Below are 18587 nucleotides of genomic sequence, written 5' to 3'. Positions count from 1 at the left end.
CTATTTCCATTCCATTCCTTCCACTGAATATCCATTCCATTTCATCCCTCTCCATTCCATGCTCTTCCTTCCATTTCCTTCCTTTCCACCCTTTCCTTCCATCTTGTCCTTTCCATCTTCCCTCCTTCCCCATTCATGCTCCATTTCCTTATATTCCATTCCTTCCATTCCATGTTTTCCATTCCCCTCCTTTACATATATACACTTTACACACATACATATATACCACATGTATATATATACTTATCTATACATATATATATACATATATATATATATATATATATATATACACTTACATATATATATACATACATATACCATATCTACACACATACTTTTTTCCACTCATATGTATACATATATACATACTATACATATATATATGTCTCTATATTACATACCTCATATTACACACATACATATATATACACATACATATATATATATACACATACATATATTTTTCTCCTTCTCTTGCCTTTTCTTTCTCTTTTCTATATACACACATCACTACATATATATACTCCACACTCTGTATATGCTCATATACCCTCACTACATATATATAGTCACACTTTTTGCTACATATATATGTATACCACTACATATATATATATGTATTACTCCCTGCTGTCTGCATTGTATGTCTTCCTTTCTCTCCCCTCATACTACATGCATACACACTTGCTCATATATACTTGTGTATATATGTATATATCCATATACACTACTATATATACACACCTTATATATATATGTATACTATCCACATACTACATCTTACTATATATATACTTTTTTTTTATATATATGTGCTATATACTCTCATATGCTCTTATGTATATGTATATGTATCTTATATATATATGTATATGTATATATCCACTATATACTCCTTATATATGCCATATATATATATATCTACACCCACACACATGTGCATGTGTAAGAGCTTCCAAACAGGACTAAATTACTTTTGTTTATATATATATTATCATGGGTTTGCTGGTGATGGTGTGTGTGTGCAGGTGTTTTCACAATGCTATCTGTGATGTGTGACAATACAGTATCAAAAAGTAATTTGTGTGTTGGAGCTTTAGTTTGTATGCACATGATCTTCTTCAGCAGATGCTGTTTGCTTGAGGTTAATCCAGATCAATGTTAAAATTTTTAAGGACACCTCATCGAGATTGAAAGTTTATTTTTGACATTGCAGAAAGCAGTTGACAAACCTCACAAAGAGGTCCATGTAGTAGCTGTTCTGGAGCTTTTGATTGTATCACGTAACCTTCAAATCAATCAAATTATTAGTTGTCACTTGAAATCATATACAAATACATAATTTCTGTGAAATGCAATCTGTCAGTTTCTTTCATTTATTTACTTAAAAACTGATTTTCTAACATCTTTGACCAACAGCTACTGAATGGACTTGTGGTGAGATTGTTTTGCTAGGTGGTGTTTCCAAGGTCAAAAATGAACTTTCAATCTCAAAAAACTTTCTGTAGCTTCAACTTGTGATTCGGGCTCTCATGGTTTCATGTCTCAGTTTTATTTCTAATAGTATTTGTTTCAATGAAGACAATGATTCAACAATGAGTCAAAGTTTGCCACCGCTCCTGCACTTACATCACCACGTAAGGTGCAGACATGAACAGCGCCTTTAAACAAGACACTAAAACAACAAATGGTGATGCACTCTATGTACCTGTAGATTATCACTTATTATAAGACACAGGAAGATAAAACTTAAAGTCAACAAAGTGGGTCTTTAAAGCTACTATGCAGAATTTAAATCTTGATGACTTTAAGTCACATGGCTGCCTTTTACAAATAGCAACTTCGAAATTAAACAGTGGAACAATGTTAAACTTGTTTAATTATTCTGATGCTATTTCATATCACGCAGATGATCAGATTATGTTAGCTTTGCAACTGCAGTAAAAATGGATTTCATTTGCCAACAAATGGAGCATTTCAGTCAAACTAAACTGCTAGCAATCCTGTCTTTGCACAATACATACAGAACTATACTAGGATTTAGGACTGAGTGATGCACTTGAGCTCAGCTCATTCCCTAATCATCCTCAGCAGTACTTAAGGCCGGCTCTGTGATCCACTTGTTGTAAGATTTTTCAGTCTACTAGTGTGGTACAGTTGTAGATCCTGGCTCCCTGTGTAATACTGTTTCCTGGTCTTATATCTTGTTTAGCTAATGTGACCTGTGGTTTTTTCCTGATTGTGTCTGCCTTGCTTGCTTGTGCTCATATGTCCTGTTTTCCCTGCCTGCCTACCTGCTTGCTAACCTGCCTGCTTCTCTCTGGATTCAAGGAAATTTGCCACGTGTTGGACATGGTCGACGTCACAGACAAGAGACACTGATTCACTGGGCACGTTCTGGAGAGCGCCCTGCACCCACCACTCACCACTGGATCCCTTGGACATGACACCCCCTTGCACTATTCACTACAGCAATATCACTTTATTAAATCCTTACACAGCATTTCCTTTGTCGCTCTGCTTTTGGGTCCAACTTCCAATGCGTTACCACACAAGTGTTCCTGACAAGTGTTCCTGTATCTTTAAGTATTTATACTTTACACTTTGCTAAAAAATATTTCAGTTACAACTAACCTTTTTAATGTAATAAATGTGAAATGTATTAAATGTGGACATTATCAAAACAATGTGGCTAAAAGGCTGCTATGATACTGTTAATATTCAATTAACAATCAAAAAAATATATTGTTCTTAACAAAAGAGCTGATGCTATGCATTATATGAAGTTAGCTTCTATTCGTGAGTCATTGTCACTTTAAAGTGAGTAATTTTTTTCTGTTATGGCTAATACCATTCACTCCTTTTTTGTCTGTTTTCTATATTTCTCACCAAACATATTGTAGAATCACCAGCTGTCGCTGCAGTAGTCTCGTTTTACATCCTCCTTTTACATCACACTTGAGAAATATATTAAGATAAGCCTATTCTGTCTGAACAGAATCTACGTTTTGGTTGAATTACGAACTTACATTTTTATCAAAGTTAAAAGATGACCCCCTGTTAAAACCCCACATTAAAGCTTCATATAGCCTATTACAAGCTACAATGGTGTAATGCAATGTGTTGAGTCATTCTCTGTAGCGAGTTAATGTTTTCTCATGAAATGTCATTGTTCAGTAAAAAAATTGACCGTTTTATGAGGTTCAAGATATTGTATCCTTATTTCTGTCAATGTTGTGATATCAGTGGTCCCTCTATTATACATGTGTATGTTGCATGTACACATATTATGTCTGTGACTGTGGGATTTTCCCAGAAGAAAATGTAGAGTCTGGCTGGTGGGACCAAAAAGAGGGACAGATTATGACCACGATTCTCTCTCTCTCTCTCTCTCTCTCTCTCTCTCTCTCTCTCTCTCTCTCTCTCTCTCTCTCTCTCTCTCTCTCTCTCTCTCTCTCTCTCTCTCTCTCTCTCTCTCTCTCTCTCTCTCTCTCTCTCTCTCTCTCTCTCCTGGTGAACACAAAGGGGAACTCCTGACCACAAAAGCCATAGAATGATTATCAAACAAATAACCAGACACACCACAACAGCAAAATGTTTACTGTGGAAATACTTTGCTGAGCAGTTAGTGTATATGACTGAAACCTGAGACTCCTTCCATTTTCATTTTGAGGGAAAAGTTTTTTTTTGTGGTTTGTCATCCATTTGGCATGTTGGAAAAAAACCAGGAATGGCAGGTCTGTGCTCAGAACTGTTGCCACATTGGGAGCATATTTGGTCTCAATATTTCATGTCCTCGTTATCTACCTGAAAATCAGTGCTGGTTTAACTGGTTCCAGTTTTGTTATGTGTGCTGCAATCCAGCATGCCCAGACGTACCACCAAACAATCGTCAATAACTCTCCCCGTTTACCTTTTTATTTCTGCCAGCATTCTCTCCTGTCAGGTATCTGAGTTTGTCTTACCTCGCGAGTCCTCAGCTGGAAGTTTTTCCCTTCGTGGTAACAGTTGTAGGTCCTAAGCAGTGACAAGATGTCAGACCTGAATATGAACATAAGACCACAAAGGGTAGATTAGCGCTCATGGATCTCACACAACACAATGCAAGCAGTGATGAAATCTAATACATGTAATCACCATTGTAATTGTGCTTGATCTTATGTGATTACTGTGAGTGAACTAAAAGGACTTACTTTGGTATAAGTTTCTCTTCACTGAGCTTCACGTAGGTCTGACGCTCACCCATTCCGAATATAGCCCAGCTGTGGCAGAAAAGCATGAGAGACAAACATTAATAATGACAGAACGATTGTATTATCTCTATAACACTGTGTAAAATCTTAACTAATGACTACAGTATGTGCTTTTAAAAAGATGATGGACTAACACACCAGAACAAAAAACAATGAATATAAAATATGCACATTAGTTTAATGTGCTGTCATGATTCATTTTTGATGATTGGAAGGTATTTTATAACGGCTCCAGTGGTAAAAGCAGGGATAAAGAATTAGGAGAAAGCACATGGTGTTGTTGACACAAAGCCAACAGAGTAACATGTTGTGGCAGAGCTCAACAAAGCCCAGAAAACACTTCTGTCTCATTCAAGGATACTCCTGTTACTGTGGCAAGCTTTTTATAAACTGTTAGCATCATAATGATGAAAAGAAACACTACTCAGTCATCTCTGTGGCACAGTTTTTTAAAGCAAACAACCAGTGTGCAACATCAGTGTCTTTTTTGCCCAATAAATTGAACGCAGTAAAAACAAAAGGACACCTATTAATCACTGTGTCCTTCGGGGTTTCAAGTCTTTTATGACAAGACAGAGGAGTGGTGACCCTGATTCCTGCATCCTCCTGATATTTTAGAGTGAAAGTGCCATGAGGGAATTTCCTGGTTTGGAAAGCCCAGCTCCGAGTGTGCAGGGGGGAGGTGCAAGAGTATAAAACGGCTACATGTGACTCAGGGGCTCAGTGTCCATGCTAAGCTCGTCTCCAGTATGAAGCTTAATCCTCAGTCAGTCTGTCAGCTCGCCTTCCTGAGCCTCTGTTGTCTGCTGATCACAGGTAAGATACATCTATGCTTATATATCTGTATTCTGGATAAGAAAATCTGGACAGCTGTTTTATTTGGGCAAAGCTGTCCGAGCATGTTAACACACAGTAACGTAATATCGACTTGTGTTTCACTGTATTGAATTAACCTGTAATCCTGTAACATTATCTGTGCAGTGAGAGAGTCAGACAGCACGTTTGTCCCGGGAAGATGTCCGTGTCCGCAGACGCAACGAGGTGTCAGAGGGCAACTGAAAGAGCTCAAAGTCTACCCAAAAAGCCCCAGCTGTGACAAAGTCACAGTAATGTGAGTACCATATCCTGCAGACACACACATCATGCGCACACACACACACATCACGCGCACACACACACACACACACACACACACACACACACACACACACACACACACACACACACACACACACACACACACACACACAACACACACACACACACACACACACACACACACACATCCAGATGAGTAAATGTGTGGGTTTACATGTGTTTTTCAGAGTGACACTAAAGAGTAACAATCAAGTGTGTCTGAATCCAGAGGCACCAATGGGCAAACAGCTGATCCACTGCTGGAATAGGTAAGAGTCTGGATCAGTGAACACTCACTCAGGGCATGCACAGCAACTGGGTTTTATAATGGATTCTTCAGCTTTGTTAGTATCATGTAATCCTTCAATTCCTTTGCACACAACAGCAATATTATTCTTACACTAAAGATTGCAGAATATTTAGGACGTGATTCCTAACTGGTTAGAGAAGGGTTCCACCCGTCTTCATATTTCCTGTATATCGCCGCCAACAGTATCTTATTTGTTGCCAAGCCAGTTCTTGTACTAACAAAGCACCTGGTTGAGCAGTTTCTTTATTTTTTCTCAACATGCTTTGCTACTTGTGAGACAGAAAAGAATAACAGTTAGTGCCTCTCACGTAGTGTATCAACTAATTTTGTATTAGAATCAAAGTATTCCATGCTTTCCTTTCTATTATGGATTCTGTCATAAAAGCTTGACATGCCAAAACAAACATTGTATCCAAATACTGATACGTACTACATGAGTATCAATTCACAGCCCATCCTTCAGGCTAAAGTTTGTAATTCTGTGTGTGTTTTCCAGAGCTCATAAGATAGGTCGTGAAGTGAAGCTGTGCCTGAAGAGGAGGAGGAGGGGAGGGAAAGGAGGTCAGCGCCAGCGCTCTCGACAGAGGAGCCGGGGCCACAACAGGAAATCCTCATCCTCTAACTCCCAATAGTCAACCAGCCTGACAAATGATACAAAGCTACTATACGGAGAGAAAAGTCTACATGCTGATTCTTGCCACCAGAGGCCGTAAAGAAAAACAGCATGTATACCACGCTTCTTTCTATAAACGTTGCACAGCTCCAATATCAGGCTCCTATAAATTGTTGTCTGAGCTGTAAATGAAACTCTCTTTGTAGGCCAGCAGCAGGGGGCTTTATTGATTGTGTGCAAATGACTGATGTAATGTTGAAGACTGAGCCCTGGAGGCTAAATGTTAACAGTTTAAGCTTTAAAACACATATTTAAATGGTCAATGTATTGTTTATGTGTAGTTCTGTGTATGCAGCTGGAAAAGCTAACTGAAGAGACTTAGTTGGTTATTTATTTTTATATGAATATGAGCATTTTTTAGACATTTTTTTTTTTAATAAATATATCAGAAACAACAGTGTGGCCTTGCTTGGTATTTATTGTTAAAACCCCTCATTTTCTTTAGAACCGAATAATGGGAAAGACAATTACTTCCTTGACAGGATATGAGAGGTCACTTAATCCACAGCCTGAGCTTTAGTTAATAAACTACAGGATGGGAGTCAGCGGCAGGCACAAAGCAAACATGTCTCACTTAAAACATCTGCACAAACATCCAGCTAACTGTGTGTTGTATTATAATGTGCATGTATAAATATTTCTTTCCATGGCACTCTGTAAAATCCACAGAGGTGACCAATTGATGTAACAGCATTTGCTGCAGGTGTTTTGGAGAAAACATTGCACCAAAATTGTACATATCACAGGTTATAGTTGAATACTTTTATGGACTAGCCTACTGTTGTTGCACAACTGAGACATCAAGGTGATCAGGGCGTGGGCATGGACTGTGAAAGTGAGCGCTCTGTGATTTCTATGATTGTAAAGCATGTGACAAAAGAGAACACACACACACACACACACAGGGTATTAATATTGAAAGTGAAAGTAAACTGCTAAACAAGGTTGCCTTTGTCCCAGGCCAAGCCAGGTAATCTAAAGAACTTTTCAAATCTAGTATGTTATCGATAATTACAAATGCAAGCAGTTGGGTGCCTTTGAAGTCAAATAGGTGACGAAGTTAGGACAGAATACTGACTAAAGGGAACTGTTAACAGCTGTCAAGATAACTGTACTGTTACTGTGCAACAGAAACACCCTCAAATTCCAGTACGTTAGACCATCATCTTATTACATAAATTAAATTTGTTATTCAATTAGTTCTTTCTTTCTCTGAAATTTATTTTGAACATGTAAAAGAAAACAATATAGTATACAATAATAGTTCTATAATAAACTACTCAACAGCATATCAATAATTAAAAACCATCTCAACCAAATATAACATTAACATATTGCTTAATGAGTCAGTAGTAATATTACAACAGTTATACAAATACTAAAATACACTTCACTATTCTGCAGAACACTTTTACTTCTGATACTGTTTGCTAATAATACCTCTGTACTTTTACTGAAGTAGAATGTGGCATGGCACTTGTAACTGAGTAGTTTAACAATGTGGTATTACTACTTCTATTTAGGTAAAGGATCTAAATACTTCTTCCACCACTGTTAAAATCCCATGTAATTGCATTACAATTTTTTTTAAAATTATTATTACACTATACTTCTTTCATGAATACAACATCCCAAATCTTACCATTAGCTACCAGCTAAGAATGAATGCTTACCAAACTTGTTTACACCTTTACTGCAGACTTGCTTAACCTTTTCTTCAACACACCACACACATCTTCCTGTAATTAAAAGGTAACCAAGTGATTGAAAGAGCAAATTTGCAGTTGCAAATGTTTGATTATGGTAGAGTGTTTTATATTTCTCTTATCACTGTGTAATGGTATTGTATTCATGTTTGTGGTATCTGAAGTTTATAAAGTAACATGAGATTGAGTACTTACATTTACAGTCATTTACAAGTCTGAGTTTTGGTCTGACAACTGTGAGGTTTTCTTTTTCTGTTGACAGAATTAGAAAACAATTGGCAGTTATTAAAACCTACTTTGAAAGGTTGGCAGATTATAAGAGTAGAAATATACAAACTCACACTGACAGTTTAGATTTGAACACAAGATTCTAATGTACAGTATCTATAATATCTATCACTGGGTCCAAAATCATGATGTTGGTGCTATGATGCTGCCACCTAGCGTCTAAAGCATTATGTACACTGAACTTCATCCTGATCTGTAAAGTGTAGCAGCATAGCTCCATCTCTATCTAGTGATGGAAGAGACACTGTTCAGTTTAACTTGGATTATGATTAGTGCTGTCAAACGATTAAAATATTTAATCGCGATTAATCACATTAATGCCATAGTTAACTCGCAATTAATCGCAATTAATCACACATTTTTATCTATTCTAAATGTCCCTTGTTTTCTTTTTGTCCCATTATTTTTATTCTTTTTAATGCTCTTATCAACATGGAAAAGTGGATCGTCTTGCTTTGTGCTTTTGTCGCCTGGCTTTGACGAGGGGGCGGAGAATTGGCATAAACTGTGTGCTTGGCCATCAAGTGGTATTTCAGACTGGGCGTGCTGCAATGATAGCTCAGTTCACAACGACAAAACACACAGATCACTTTGGTCTTGTCAATGGAACCATTTGGCTACTTCTTAAAAGTAAACTTACCATTCAGAATCTTATTGGCATCCATTTCGGCGTCTTGCGCTTGCCATCCACTCAAAATGTAACGTTAGCCTACTACTCTTTGGCCGGCTCACAAGCCCAAACAAGTGTGTGTGGCGTGCCTGTTGTTTTGTTTCCGGTCTAGCTAGATCCGGTGTGGTGTTGTAGTTTTCTAACGTTACTAGCTGTTGCAACAGCATGTGAAAAAACTACGATGTTTGCTAGGCCAAAAAGAACGTTAATCTCGCGATAAAACAATTGATGCCGTTAAATGAGTTTGCTTTAACGCCGTTTAACCGATAGTACTAATTATGATCTCTGACACATGCAGGAACACAGCCAGCAGGACAGTGGACAGATGGACTTTGGAGCTTTTCATGTAGTATTTAAAGTGCTAATGGCTGAGTTATTGGTTGGGACTCTCAGTACTTTCTGAGATTATCTATTTAGTTGCAGAGCATAATTTGGTCATAAAGAAAAGAGGTTAATAAGTAGGCTGAATGATGTGTGCATTATTTAATGTAGATGCAGTTCCACTTTGATATACTTTATTTTGATCTATTACTGACCCAATCATGATAAACAACATGGTCCATCAAACCCTTGTTTATTTTATGTTATTCTTAAATGTAAATGAGGTTAATCTTTTCCAAGAGTCAGCTCTGGTACACAGGAAGTAATTCTTTCGCATTTCCTGCAGCTGAAACAGAAGTTTCTTAGGGGCAAAAACAGAAGAAAAAAAAGCTTGCCTGAGCAGCGATAGTCACCACAAAAACCAGGAAACAGACTGCCCAATACTGGCCACAGCACTGTCTGACTGGGAAGTGATCTCTGGGAGGTGTGGTGCAGATTCAGCTGAACAATGAACATATAGCACGAAAGATTACATATATATTTAATCTTCATACAACTGAAGATTCAAATCCAAACTCCTCCAATGGACTTATTCATCATCTACATTAAAAAATCCCCAACATATTTATGCTAATTACTTAGGCAATAGAAGCACCTATCAGCCTTCTGCCCTCCCTTTAATGACCTCTGCCCAGCTTCACTTTCATCCAAGGAAACTGCTCACAAAGTATAGGTGCATAATGGTATGGTCTGTCTATCTGTCTATACAAACACACACACACACACACACACACACACACACACACACACACACACACACACACACACACACACACACACACACACACACACACACAATAATGGGTGTTTAAATATTCCATTACTTCAAGGAAGCATTTCAGTCTGTCACCATTATTATGAATTATTCAGCCACCACACATGGCTGCACAGGAGATGGACCAAATACTTAGAGCTGTGCAAAGAAAATAGGGGTCATTGGGTGATCAGATTTAGGTGAATTTACATAATCTGTCTCTTCTCTTCTCTTCTTCTTCTTGTTGTGACAGCTCCCTCGGTGGACAAAGAACCAGTGCAAGTATGTTAATTGGTTTAATCATCGCGAGAATCGTATCCAATTATCGCACCTACTCTGGCAGCTGCGCCCGGAGACAATCCCATTCCCACGCGTAAAATGGACAGCTCCAAATAACGCACATACAAAACCTTTCCGCTAACGTCTAAATTGATGGACAAGTACTTACTGGAGGGAGACATTTAGCAGTAAATCACTTGATGAAATATTCCAAAATGCAAACAACTGAATTTACACCGTTAGTAACCTGCATCCAACTTCAGAACATCTCTTGTCATCGGGGCATTATGTTGTTTTCAGGTTTAAGCCGCATTTCGCATCGGTAAAGTCCCTTCCCTCTGGATCTTTTTGTGTAAAAATATCCTGCAGTAAGTTTGATCCGTTTGGTTTCTTACCATAGCAGACTGCGTCCTCCTTCTTCTTCCGTGTATCCACCAGCGGTGTATCCCGCTTATCGGTCGTTTTCTCTCTTCATGCTTCCTTGGTCGTGCGCTATTCAGAGCTGGAAGATAAATTTGACAACAGGATGACCCAATAGAAGAGCGCGCTTGTACCCCTCAGCCATTCAGCGTTGAGCGTGGGCGGGGCGAACAGAGTCAGGGCTGCATACCCACAGCGCATAACTAGCCTCATCAGTCACATCCATCAGATTAAACTTTTTTGTTTCTCTTTTACTGATTTTGTTAGTTTGTCCTATAATCTATAATCTATCTACTGGAAAACTCAGGTTAGAGGCAACATTTATGTTCATTAATGTGTAAAAATGCACATGAAACGTATATTTTGGATTCTGGAGTACAATTTGTTTTTCAATGGACACCCATGTCTTGTGTTATTTCCATTAGGAGGTTAAGGATTTGATTGACCCCTCTTAGCTAATTTGTGCTGATTTAAGTTATTTAAACTTTTGATGTTTTTTCCTGTATCAATGTTATGTGTTACATGCTTTTTCATAGTTTATGTTTTATTTCATTTTATATTTCTCCTTTTTTTGTTTTGTAAATTTATAAGTGTTATGTTGTTTGACAGAATGACAGAAAACAAACAATACACAGAACCAATTCTCTTCATTCTGTTTTCTGCCTTCAGTGATGAGAAAAATCTAATTCCTTTAGCACAGCCACCACTAAAGTACTAATCCTGTTTTTTTCTCCAGCTCAGCAGTAAAGGAAGAAGTCGCTGTGACCTGTTAAGATTTGTTTCTCCCATCCTGTTTTTGAGCCTGGACATGCCATCTAGGAAACTATTGTAGGGTGGAAACACAAACTCTCTCTCTCTCTCTCTCTCTCTCTCTCTCTCTCTCTCTCTCTCTCTCTCTCTCTCTCTCTCTCTCTCTCTGTCTGTCTGAATAGGATTTATGGTTTAAAATGCACAGAGGAAGTAAGTTGTTCCAGCAGCTGAATAACTTCCCCCCACAGAGAACAGCTCATTCTAAAGGATATGACAAAGTTGGTGGAAGCAGACTGACGTTCTTTTCCTCTCCATTATTGGGTCACTCAGTTTCTTAGTGACCAAATATCATTGTGAAGCAAATAATACAGCCCTGATTATCGGCCTCAGTGAACTCTGAACAAAGACTCCCTGTTCTTCCCATAAAGCACCAGAACATATCATCCCTCCTGACTGGATTCACATGTAGTCGCTTTGATAGCTAATATTGTGCAAAAAAAAAAAAAAACTGTGCAAAAGGCTGAAAGAATGTATGACACTGTGTAGCTGCTGGGGATGTAATTTACGTAAAATATGGAAAAATAACCCAGTTGTTTAACTGACAGGTTGTTTATGTGTCAGTGGGTTTTCACGTGTCTGCTGTCTGGCCCCAGTTTTCAGTGAGGTGCTTTCTGATGAATGAGGCTCTCTGTTTTTATTGATTCTCTCCTCAGCTTTGATGCTGCAGAGAGATTGCCTCTTAAGCCTACATAAAGTTATATATCTACAATTCAGTGAACAAAGGACTGAGGAATACAGTATGTGTGTGTGTGTGTGTGTGTGTGTGTGTGTGTGTTGACAGAACAAAACAGTATTGATTTATGACCTGAACAAAAGAGGAATGTCTGTATGGAGAATTGTATCATTTGTCGCATGATAAAACAAAAATAAATACAAATGTTAATACAGGCTTTCATACTCGCTTTTTTATCACAAATATGCAAATGTCAGGGTGATTTATAGAGCTTGGGTCTGATTCAAACACCCTGTTAATATTATTAATGTGCAGCGTATGACATATTATTATTGCTTGAATAATACTTGTAATTATGTTTGGTGTGTTTTGGTGAAACGTAGGTCTATGGTGGCGCTCTGGTGGGTGATCTGATGTTTTTCTCATCACCATAATAACGTGAGCACTCCTCCCAGAGCTCCGTCTCCATGGTCACCGCTTGCACACAACAAACGCACAATGAGGAGACTTGAATGTGACTAACACATGCACCTGCACAAGCTCTAATGCCTGATATTCCCAGTCAAAGTCGCACACATTTTCTCTGACGTTGAATGAATGAAGCAGTTGATCTAATTTATTATCTCATGAATAATGTATGCTGCAGTAAGTGGATTGTATTGCTCGGCATTAATGTCTGCTCTTCAATCAATGCTGGCTTTGCAAAAATCAGAGTAAAAGCACCCACATGCTCAAATGGTTTAATTTCTTTGAATTTATACATCCGAAAATCAAACTGTTGTTAGAAATATTTAAGATTTTAATGATGTACTAAGAGATATTTTTGAAGTAAAAAATATACCAATCAGTAGAACATTTAATACAAAAACTATTAATCTTCATTTTTTTGTTGTATTATTACATAAAATACATATTCTTACTGAACACTCACAAATACTCAAAAGTCTTTTTTTGGCTGGTCAGACATTTTATAATGTGATTTTCGGCTTAACGTCTGCCACAGTGTAGCAGCAGCTAGTGCACTCAGCAGTCAGCATGAATGCATACACATGCTTTTCTTTGTGTGATATCAGTAAGCAGCTCAGTCTGAGCGCAGAGGGACGTTCAGTCAGTAATCATAGGTGCAGTGTCTGATGTGGTGTCTGGCTCTGGCTCACAGTATCCATCCATCTCCTCCATCTCTCTCTCCACAGGCTCCTCCCTACCTCTCAAGCATATCAGTCTCCTCTCTTTCCACCTCCTCCTCTCCCTGTCTGTGCCTTTAGGTGCTGCTGTCTGCTCCAGCTCCAGCATGGCCTGGACGCTGTCTCCTCTCTCTCCCGGGCCGAGGCAGCGGTCTCTGTTTGGGAGAGCCAGTACCCCCGCTCTCCTTCCTGTCACCACGTGGAAGAATGAGACAGTGCTGTTCGAGGCTCCTTCTGTCACATAGACAGTGGTCGGGCCTTGGTCACTGTGGCTCTCCTGTGGCCTTTTGGGTGATTTGGTCTTTGTTTTCTTGCTTAGTATGAAGTTGAAAAACGCTGTCACCAGAAGCATTGTCCCTGCAATCAAAAATATATTCCATTTCTTTCACAGAAGACATTTTGACATGTTACAGTATAAACACGCAGGTGTATATAATCAAATGAATGATGGCTGAATTCTGTTTAGCTGCTTCAATTTCAGGGGCCTGATATTGTACATGCTGGCTCACATTGTCACAGCTTACTGAGACACTTGAATAGAATGGAGCCATTGCTAATATTATTATCCACACCTGTGTGTTTCTCAGTAACAAGTCAAATGTCTGCTGCTGAGAAGGCTGATTATGACACTAACGGTGCAGTAAACAGAACTGTAATTATCCATGTAAATATGGTGCCTGCTGGTGCAATTTTACCTGGGATAATTGCATGCCACACCAACACAGGGTGCAAGAAGCAGACCACGGACATTATGGAGTAATAGAGGAACTTATGGAAGCCTCCAATGTGAGCCATTTTTCCCCACAACAAAAAGAGCTGCCAGTCTGGAGGACAGCTATATAGAATATGGGAAGAAGAGAAGGACTGAGGCAGTAACAGGGACTGAAAAGTCATGTGTTTACAATTTAAGATTCTTTTGACAGTAAAGACAGCTGAATATGTGAATACTGATATGGCAGACATCATGACAGACTACCGTAATAAAATTGAGAATCCATGTTCAGATTTAGTTTTTTTGACCTGCTTTGCACTGTTCATAGTAGGTTAAATTACCTTAAATAATTATACTGGATGTGGTTTTCCCTCTGTGTGTTCATAACATTTCACTGGAATTGTACCTCGTACATTCATGGGGCAAATACAAATGGATTGATTGATTGATTGATACTAAAGTTTCCATGCAAAACAGATATTGCAGATGGTTGTTCTCATGTGTACTCACGGCAGACACATGAACAGAATCATGTCCAGGAAATAGGCCAGCTCAAACATCATGATGCCAACAGATGACACTCTGGGAGGAGAAATTTGTTTAGAGCAAGATTAAACTGATACAGTGATACAATGGTATACTGTTTCTAAACTATGCAAACTACATCTAAATATGTCAGTTTCTGTGTATTTTATCTAGGGCTCTGGGTGAAGATTGCATGTTCTAAATTGTCCAAAGTGTGGGTAGCAAGGGGAATTCATGTGGCGCAAAAGACACAAGACGTTGTGTTTTTTGTGACTGTTTGTTGCTACAGTATGTCCAGTGAACCAGAAAAATGCCCCCAGACTAACCGTCATCATATACTGCCCTCTCTCTAAAGAGTTATCGCTCAGTTGAGTGTTTCTGTGTGTGTGTGTGTGTGTGTGTGTGCGCGTGCGTGCGTGCATGTGTGTGTGAAGTGTTCATCTGCATTTGTGTTTACTGACAGAATAAACTCATGCATTTCTAGTCTCCTTTGCGAGATGTGTTCCTGCTGTTCTGTGGGAGTTTGGCTGTGAGCCACAGAGATAATACGAAGCAGCACTGAAGGACTGGTCTCCTTTCTACCCTCTGCACCTCACTTCATCCCTCTGACTCCTTCTCAACATCTCCTTGCAAGAGAGTGTATATATACTATGAGTTATTATGAAGGCAGGTACAGTGTTGTAATTGTTTTCTACCAGCCCTCCGATCACACATTCTTTGCCATATTTAAATCCAGACAGTGTTGTTGTAACTCAGGAATGCCATAGTCTCAAGTGCTTTGGTGGGTTTACAGTAAATGTATAAAGTATATTAAGAGGTGAACTACAAAACCTAAGCACTTACACAAGGTAGATGCCAAGGCTGTTGAATTCTCCCTGTTGTAGGGTCTCCACTCCCACAGCACACAACACTGAAAAAGAGACAGGAAGGTCAGTTTTTATTATTGTGAGAGTTTTTTATTCATTTATTCGGATAGTGAGCAGATTTTGTCCACCAGATGTCAGGCTAAGTTCATGATCTGCTCATTAGTTGTAGGCATTGTTGCAGTAGTGGGTCAACTGCTTTAAACTCGGGTGATTTAAATGTAACCCCTCAAACATAGTTTTACGGCAATGCAACTTTGTGTTGCTTTTACTGTCATTTGGCACATTTGTTTTATGTATATTTGTCATATTTCATTCAAGGTATTTGCTGTATTCTTGCAGCCATACTTGTAGCTGTGATGTTTGAGACAGTTATTACATAGTAATTTAAGTCCAGGCTGAAAACCATTTCTCCCCTCATTGAGCAATGAAGATTGACTTGAGTTGCCCTGAAAGGATTCAAATTGAACTCCTAGTTTACACTCCAGGGGGTAGTATTGAACTGATGATATACAGCAAGTTATATAAAGATTTTTAAAGAACATGGTTATTCTTGTAATTGTTTCCATCATGGTCACAACATTTTGGTAATCGCTTACTCATGTTTGTAATTCACTGCCAGCAGGCTAGGTGTTTATTTAAAGTGGACACATCACAGATCTTCTGCCAACAAAGCATGAATCATGACATTTTAAAAAGCTTTGCATTTGCAGGTGAAGTTGTCATTAGACATCATGGTATTTTGATGGTCCTTTCTCAACATTTTGGGCTTATTATGAATAATAAATGATACAGAACAGTATTTCTTCGATTCTTCCATCTATATTTAGCACAAAGTTATTGTAAAAGGGAGGCTGGGTTGCAACTGGACGTTTCTGATTTATTCCTCTGCAAGATCAACTTTGCTTCTACAGCTGTCCTTAATTCTCCTGAAGAGATCTATAAAGTGATTTAATTGTATTATTCTATACTTCTGCTACTGCCACCTTCCTAATATTTTGAAGGAATAGTTCCAACATTTTGGGAAATACGTTTATTCGCTTTCCGAGAGGGGTACCAATCTTCTTATCTAACTTTTGGCAAAAAAAACAAAATGTCAAACTATTCCTTTATTGTGAAGATTCCCAAATCTGAGTGCTATTCAAAACCCATTTAAACCCATTTAAAAGGATATAAAATTAGATGACAACAAAGTCTTGAAAACTATAAAGGAAAGCCTGTTTGGTTTATCAATCTTTTTCCTGTGAGGTATAAAAGAGTTAAGCATGGTTAAGTGGTGATCGCCACTAAACACATGGAAACAATTTCTTTGGCTTGGTGGAAATTCAGAGATAGAATCAGCACCAGAGGGAAATCAGGGGATTGTGGCTGAAAAGTTTCTGGTAGTTTATAGAGTGTGAGAGGAATTAACGCTGCATATAGACCATCTGGATATTAACATATATTTGGTCCTAGCACGTATGTCTGTCTACAGAACACACACAGTGGCAGACAGCCCAACACAGACATGTAGACATGTGAACACAGGCAGAGAGACAGAGGCGCATGTAGACGGCCCATAAACATACACACATATATAGACAATGTAAAGAAAGCTGATATGTGAAAGATGTGAATGCATAACACCTTGTGATCACATAAGCCCAGTAACCCAGCTAGATACCGAGCCTTGGTTTTGGTGTGATGTGAGGCACATGTCTCTCAGTAAATGTTCAGTGTCAGCAGCTGTTTGAATTTAAGTGGAGGGGGTCCCATATTTTTCTGGAGGAGGCAGCAAACAGAGAGCTATTTCCCCTGTGATGATTTAATGTGGCTAAGAGAACTGCGTGCAATCTGTCCCTGTGTGCCTGAAGAAAACAGAGGAGGGACCACAATAGCAAGGTCATGTATGATCAAGTATGTTTTTATATGCGCTATATGTCAGCCAAGAGATGGTTTGGTGTTCTTGGAGGTCAAGAGTACAGTTGGCCAACATGACCATCTGACCTTCTAACATTTTGGGTTTATGAAATCCTTACAAAGCCGAGCTGGATAACTGTTCCTCACAGGAGATCTTAAAAATGCACTTTCATATATCAGCTTTAAACAACAGGTTGCAACACTTGATAGCAGATCAAATGTATAGCTACTATTTATACTACTACTGATACTAATTCAATGCTGAATGTTTAGTCCTTATTTGTATTTTTACAATATCATGTATACTCTGACTGCAGAACTTATTAGAGAGAGGATCTGGAATCTGTTGTGCATCTGTTAGTGTATCCAAAGAACTAAATCATGCCCACACTGAAACAATAAGGCTGAATTTAATCTTGTTATATGTTTCTGTTTGTTTTTATATTTACATCTTACCCGTTGCTGTAGAAACACCAAGGATCCTGCAAGTACATTCCACTACAATCCACCAAATGCTCTCTGAGTTCCCCATGACCTCAGATACTTTCCCTCTTCACTGTTTAGAAATGTAACCTTCACACTTCTCTAAAATAGTTGGTAGCTTGGTTGTTACTAAAGTAGCATTCTAAAAACATGGTTGACTGTTAGCTAGATAGATGGTTGTTGGTAAAAAAAGCCAAAGTGGGGTAGTCCATGATTGCCGTGATGTGAAGCCTCTTAGATTGGACAAGTTTACCTCAGAGAGTTTTGTGACTCAGTGCCCCTGTTGCTCCAATAACTGCTAATCACACACGCACACACTCACACACACACACACACACACACACACACACACACACACACACACACACACACACACACACACACACACACACACACAAAAACACACACACACACACACACACACACAAAACACAACACAAAAAACCATACAACAATTAACTAAACCACTTTCAACTGGTTTAGCATTCCACCCTGTATGTCAGGTTATTTTTCACCTTACACTTTATGCACAAAACACACACACAAAAAAAAAAAAAAAACACA

General features: G+C 38.6%; 3 protein-coding genes across 5 annotated transcripts in view; 1 reads left to right on the top strand and 2 right to left on the bottom strand.

Annotated features, from left to right (window-relative positions):
• Window positions 1-10976, bottom strand: part of rassf4a (Ras association domain family member 4a) — a 26328-nt gene extending 15352 nt beyond the window's left edge. Inside the window, exons 1-5 of one of the 3 annotated variants that reach the window (XM_039783003.1) lie at window positions 10850-10976; window positions 8278-8334; window positions 8050-8115; window positions 4197-4265; window positions 3969-4044 (exon numbers count right to left, since the gene is read on the bottom strand). In XM_039783003.1, the coding sequence (XP_039638937.1) occupies window positions 3969-4044; window positions 4197-4249 (129 nt within the window). In that variant the 5' untranslated portion in view covers window positions 4250-4265; window positions 8050-8115; window positions 8278-8334; window positions 10850-10976. Of the gene's footprint in view, window positions 1-3968; window positions 4045-4196; window positions 4266-8049; window positions 8116-8277; window positions 8335-10623; window positions 10820-10849 lie in introns of those variants that run through there. The other 2 variants (XM_039783004.1, XM_039783005.1) reach the window with 2 other exon arrangements.
• Window positions 4944-6773, top strand: LOC120547540 (growth-regulated alpha protein-like). Its single transcript, XM_039783006.1, has 4 exons — window positions 4944-5072; window positions 5238-5367; window positions 5582-5662; window positions 6200-6773. The coding sequence occupies exons 1-4, from the start codon at window positions 5006-5008 to the stop codon at window positions 6333-6335; spliced, it is 414 nt and encodes a 137-aa protein (XP_039638940.1). The 5' UTR covers window positions 4944-5005; the 3' UTR covers window positions 6336-6773.
• Window positions 10977-12951: 1975 nt separating the features above from the next.
• tmem72 (transmembrane protein 72) lies at window positions 12952-18321 on the bottom strand. Its single transcript, XM_039783028.1, has 5 exons — window positions 17997-18321; window positions 15622-15688; window positions 14764-14835; window positions 14237-14376; window positions 12952-13898 (listed from the first exon to the last, which is right to left on the bottom strand). Exons 1-5 carry the CDS (start codon window positions 18070-18072, stop codon window positions 13462-13464), a joined length of 792 nt encoding a protein of 263 aa, XP_039638962.1. The 5' UTR covers window positions 18073-18321; the 3' UTR covers window positions 12952-13461.
• Window positions 18322-18587: the final 266 nt, after the last annotated feature.

This window comes from Perca fluviatilis, chromosome 19 (assembly GCF_010015445.1).
Source record: "Perca fluviatilis chromosome 19, GENO_Pfluv_1.0, whole genome shotgun sequence".
Classification (NCBI taxonomy): Eukaryota; Metazoa; Chordata; class Actinopteri; order Perciformes; family Percidae; genus Perca; species Perca fluviatilis.
The sequence above is the reverse complement of the archived record's forward strand: the minus strand, read 5'-3'. Positions and strand labels throughout refer to the sequence as shown.

Excerpts from the sequence above, each read along its gene's own strand:
- LOC120547540 (XM_039783006.1), top strand. The coding sequence starts at position 5,006 with ATGAAGCTTAATCCTCAGTCAGTCTGTCAGCTCGCCTTCCTGAGCCTC. Across the intron at positions 5,073-5,237 it reads CTGTTGTCTGCTGATCACAG|TGAGAGAGTCAGACAGCACG; the intron begins GTAAGATACATC and ends TTATCTGTGCAG. Across the intron at positions 5,663-6,199 it reads CTGATCCACTGCTGGAATAG|AGCTCATAAGATAGGTCGTG; the intron begins GTAAGAGTCTGG and ends TGTGTTTTCCAG.
- tmem72 (XM_039783028.1), bottom strand. The coding sequence starts at position 18,072 with ATGGGGAACTCAGAGAGCATTTGGTGGATTGTAGTGGAATGTACTTGC. Across the intron at positions 15,689-17,996 it reads TGGTGTTTCTACAGCAACGG|TGTTGTGTGCTGTGGGAGTG; the intron begins GTAAGATGTAAA and ends TCTCTTTTTCAG. Across the intron at positions 14,836-15,621 it reads AGCCTTGGCATCTACCTTGT|AGTGTCATCTGTTGGCATCA; the intron begins GTAAGTGCTTAG and ends TTCTCCTCCCAG.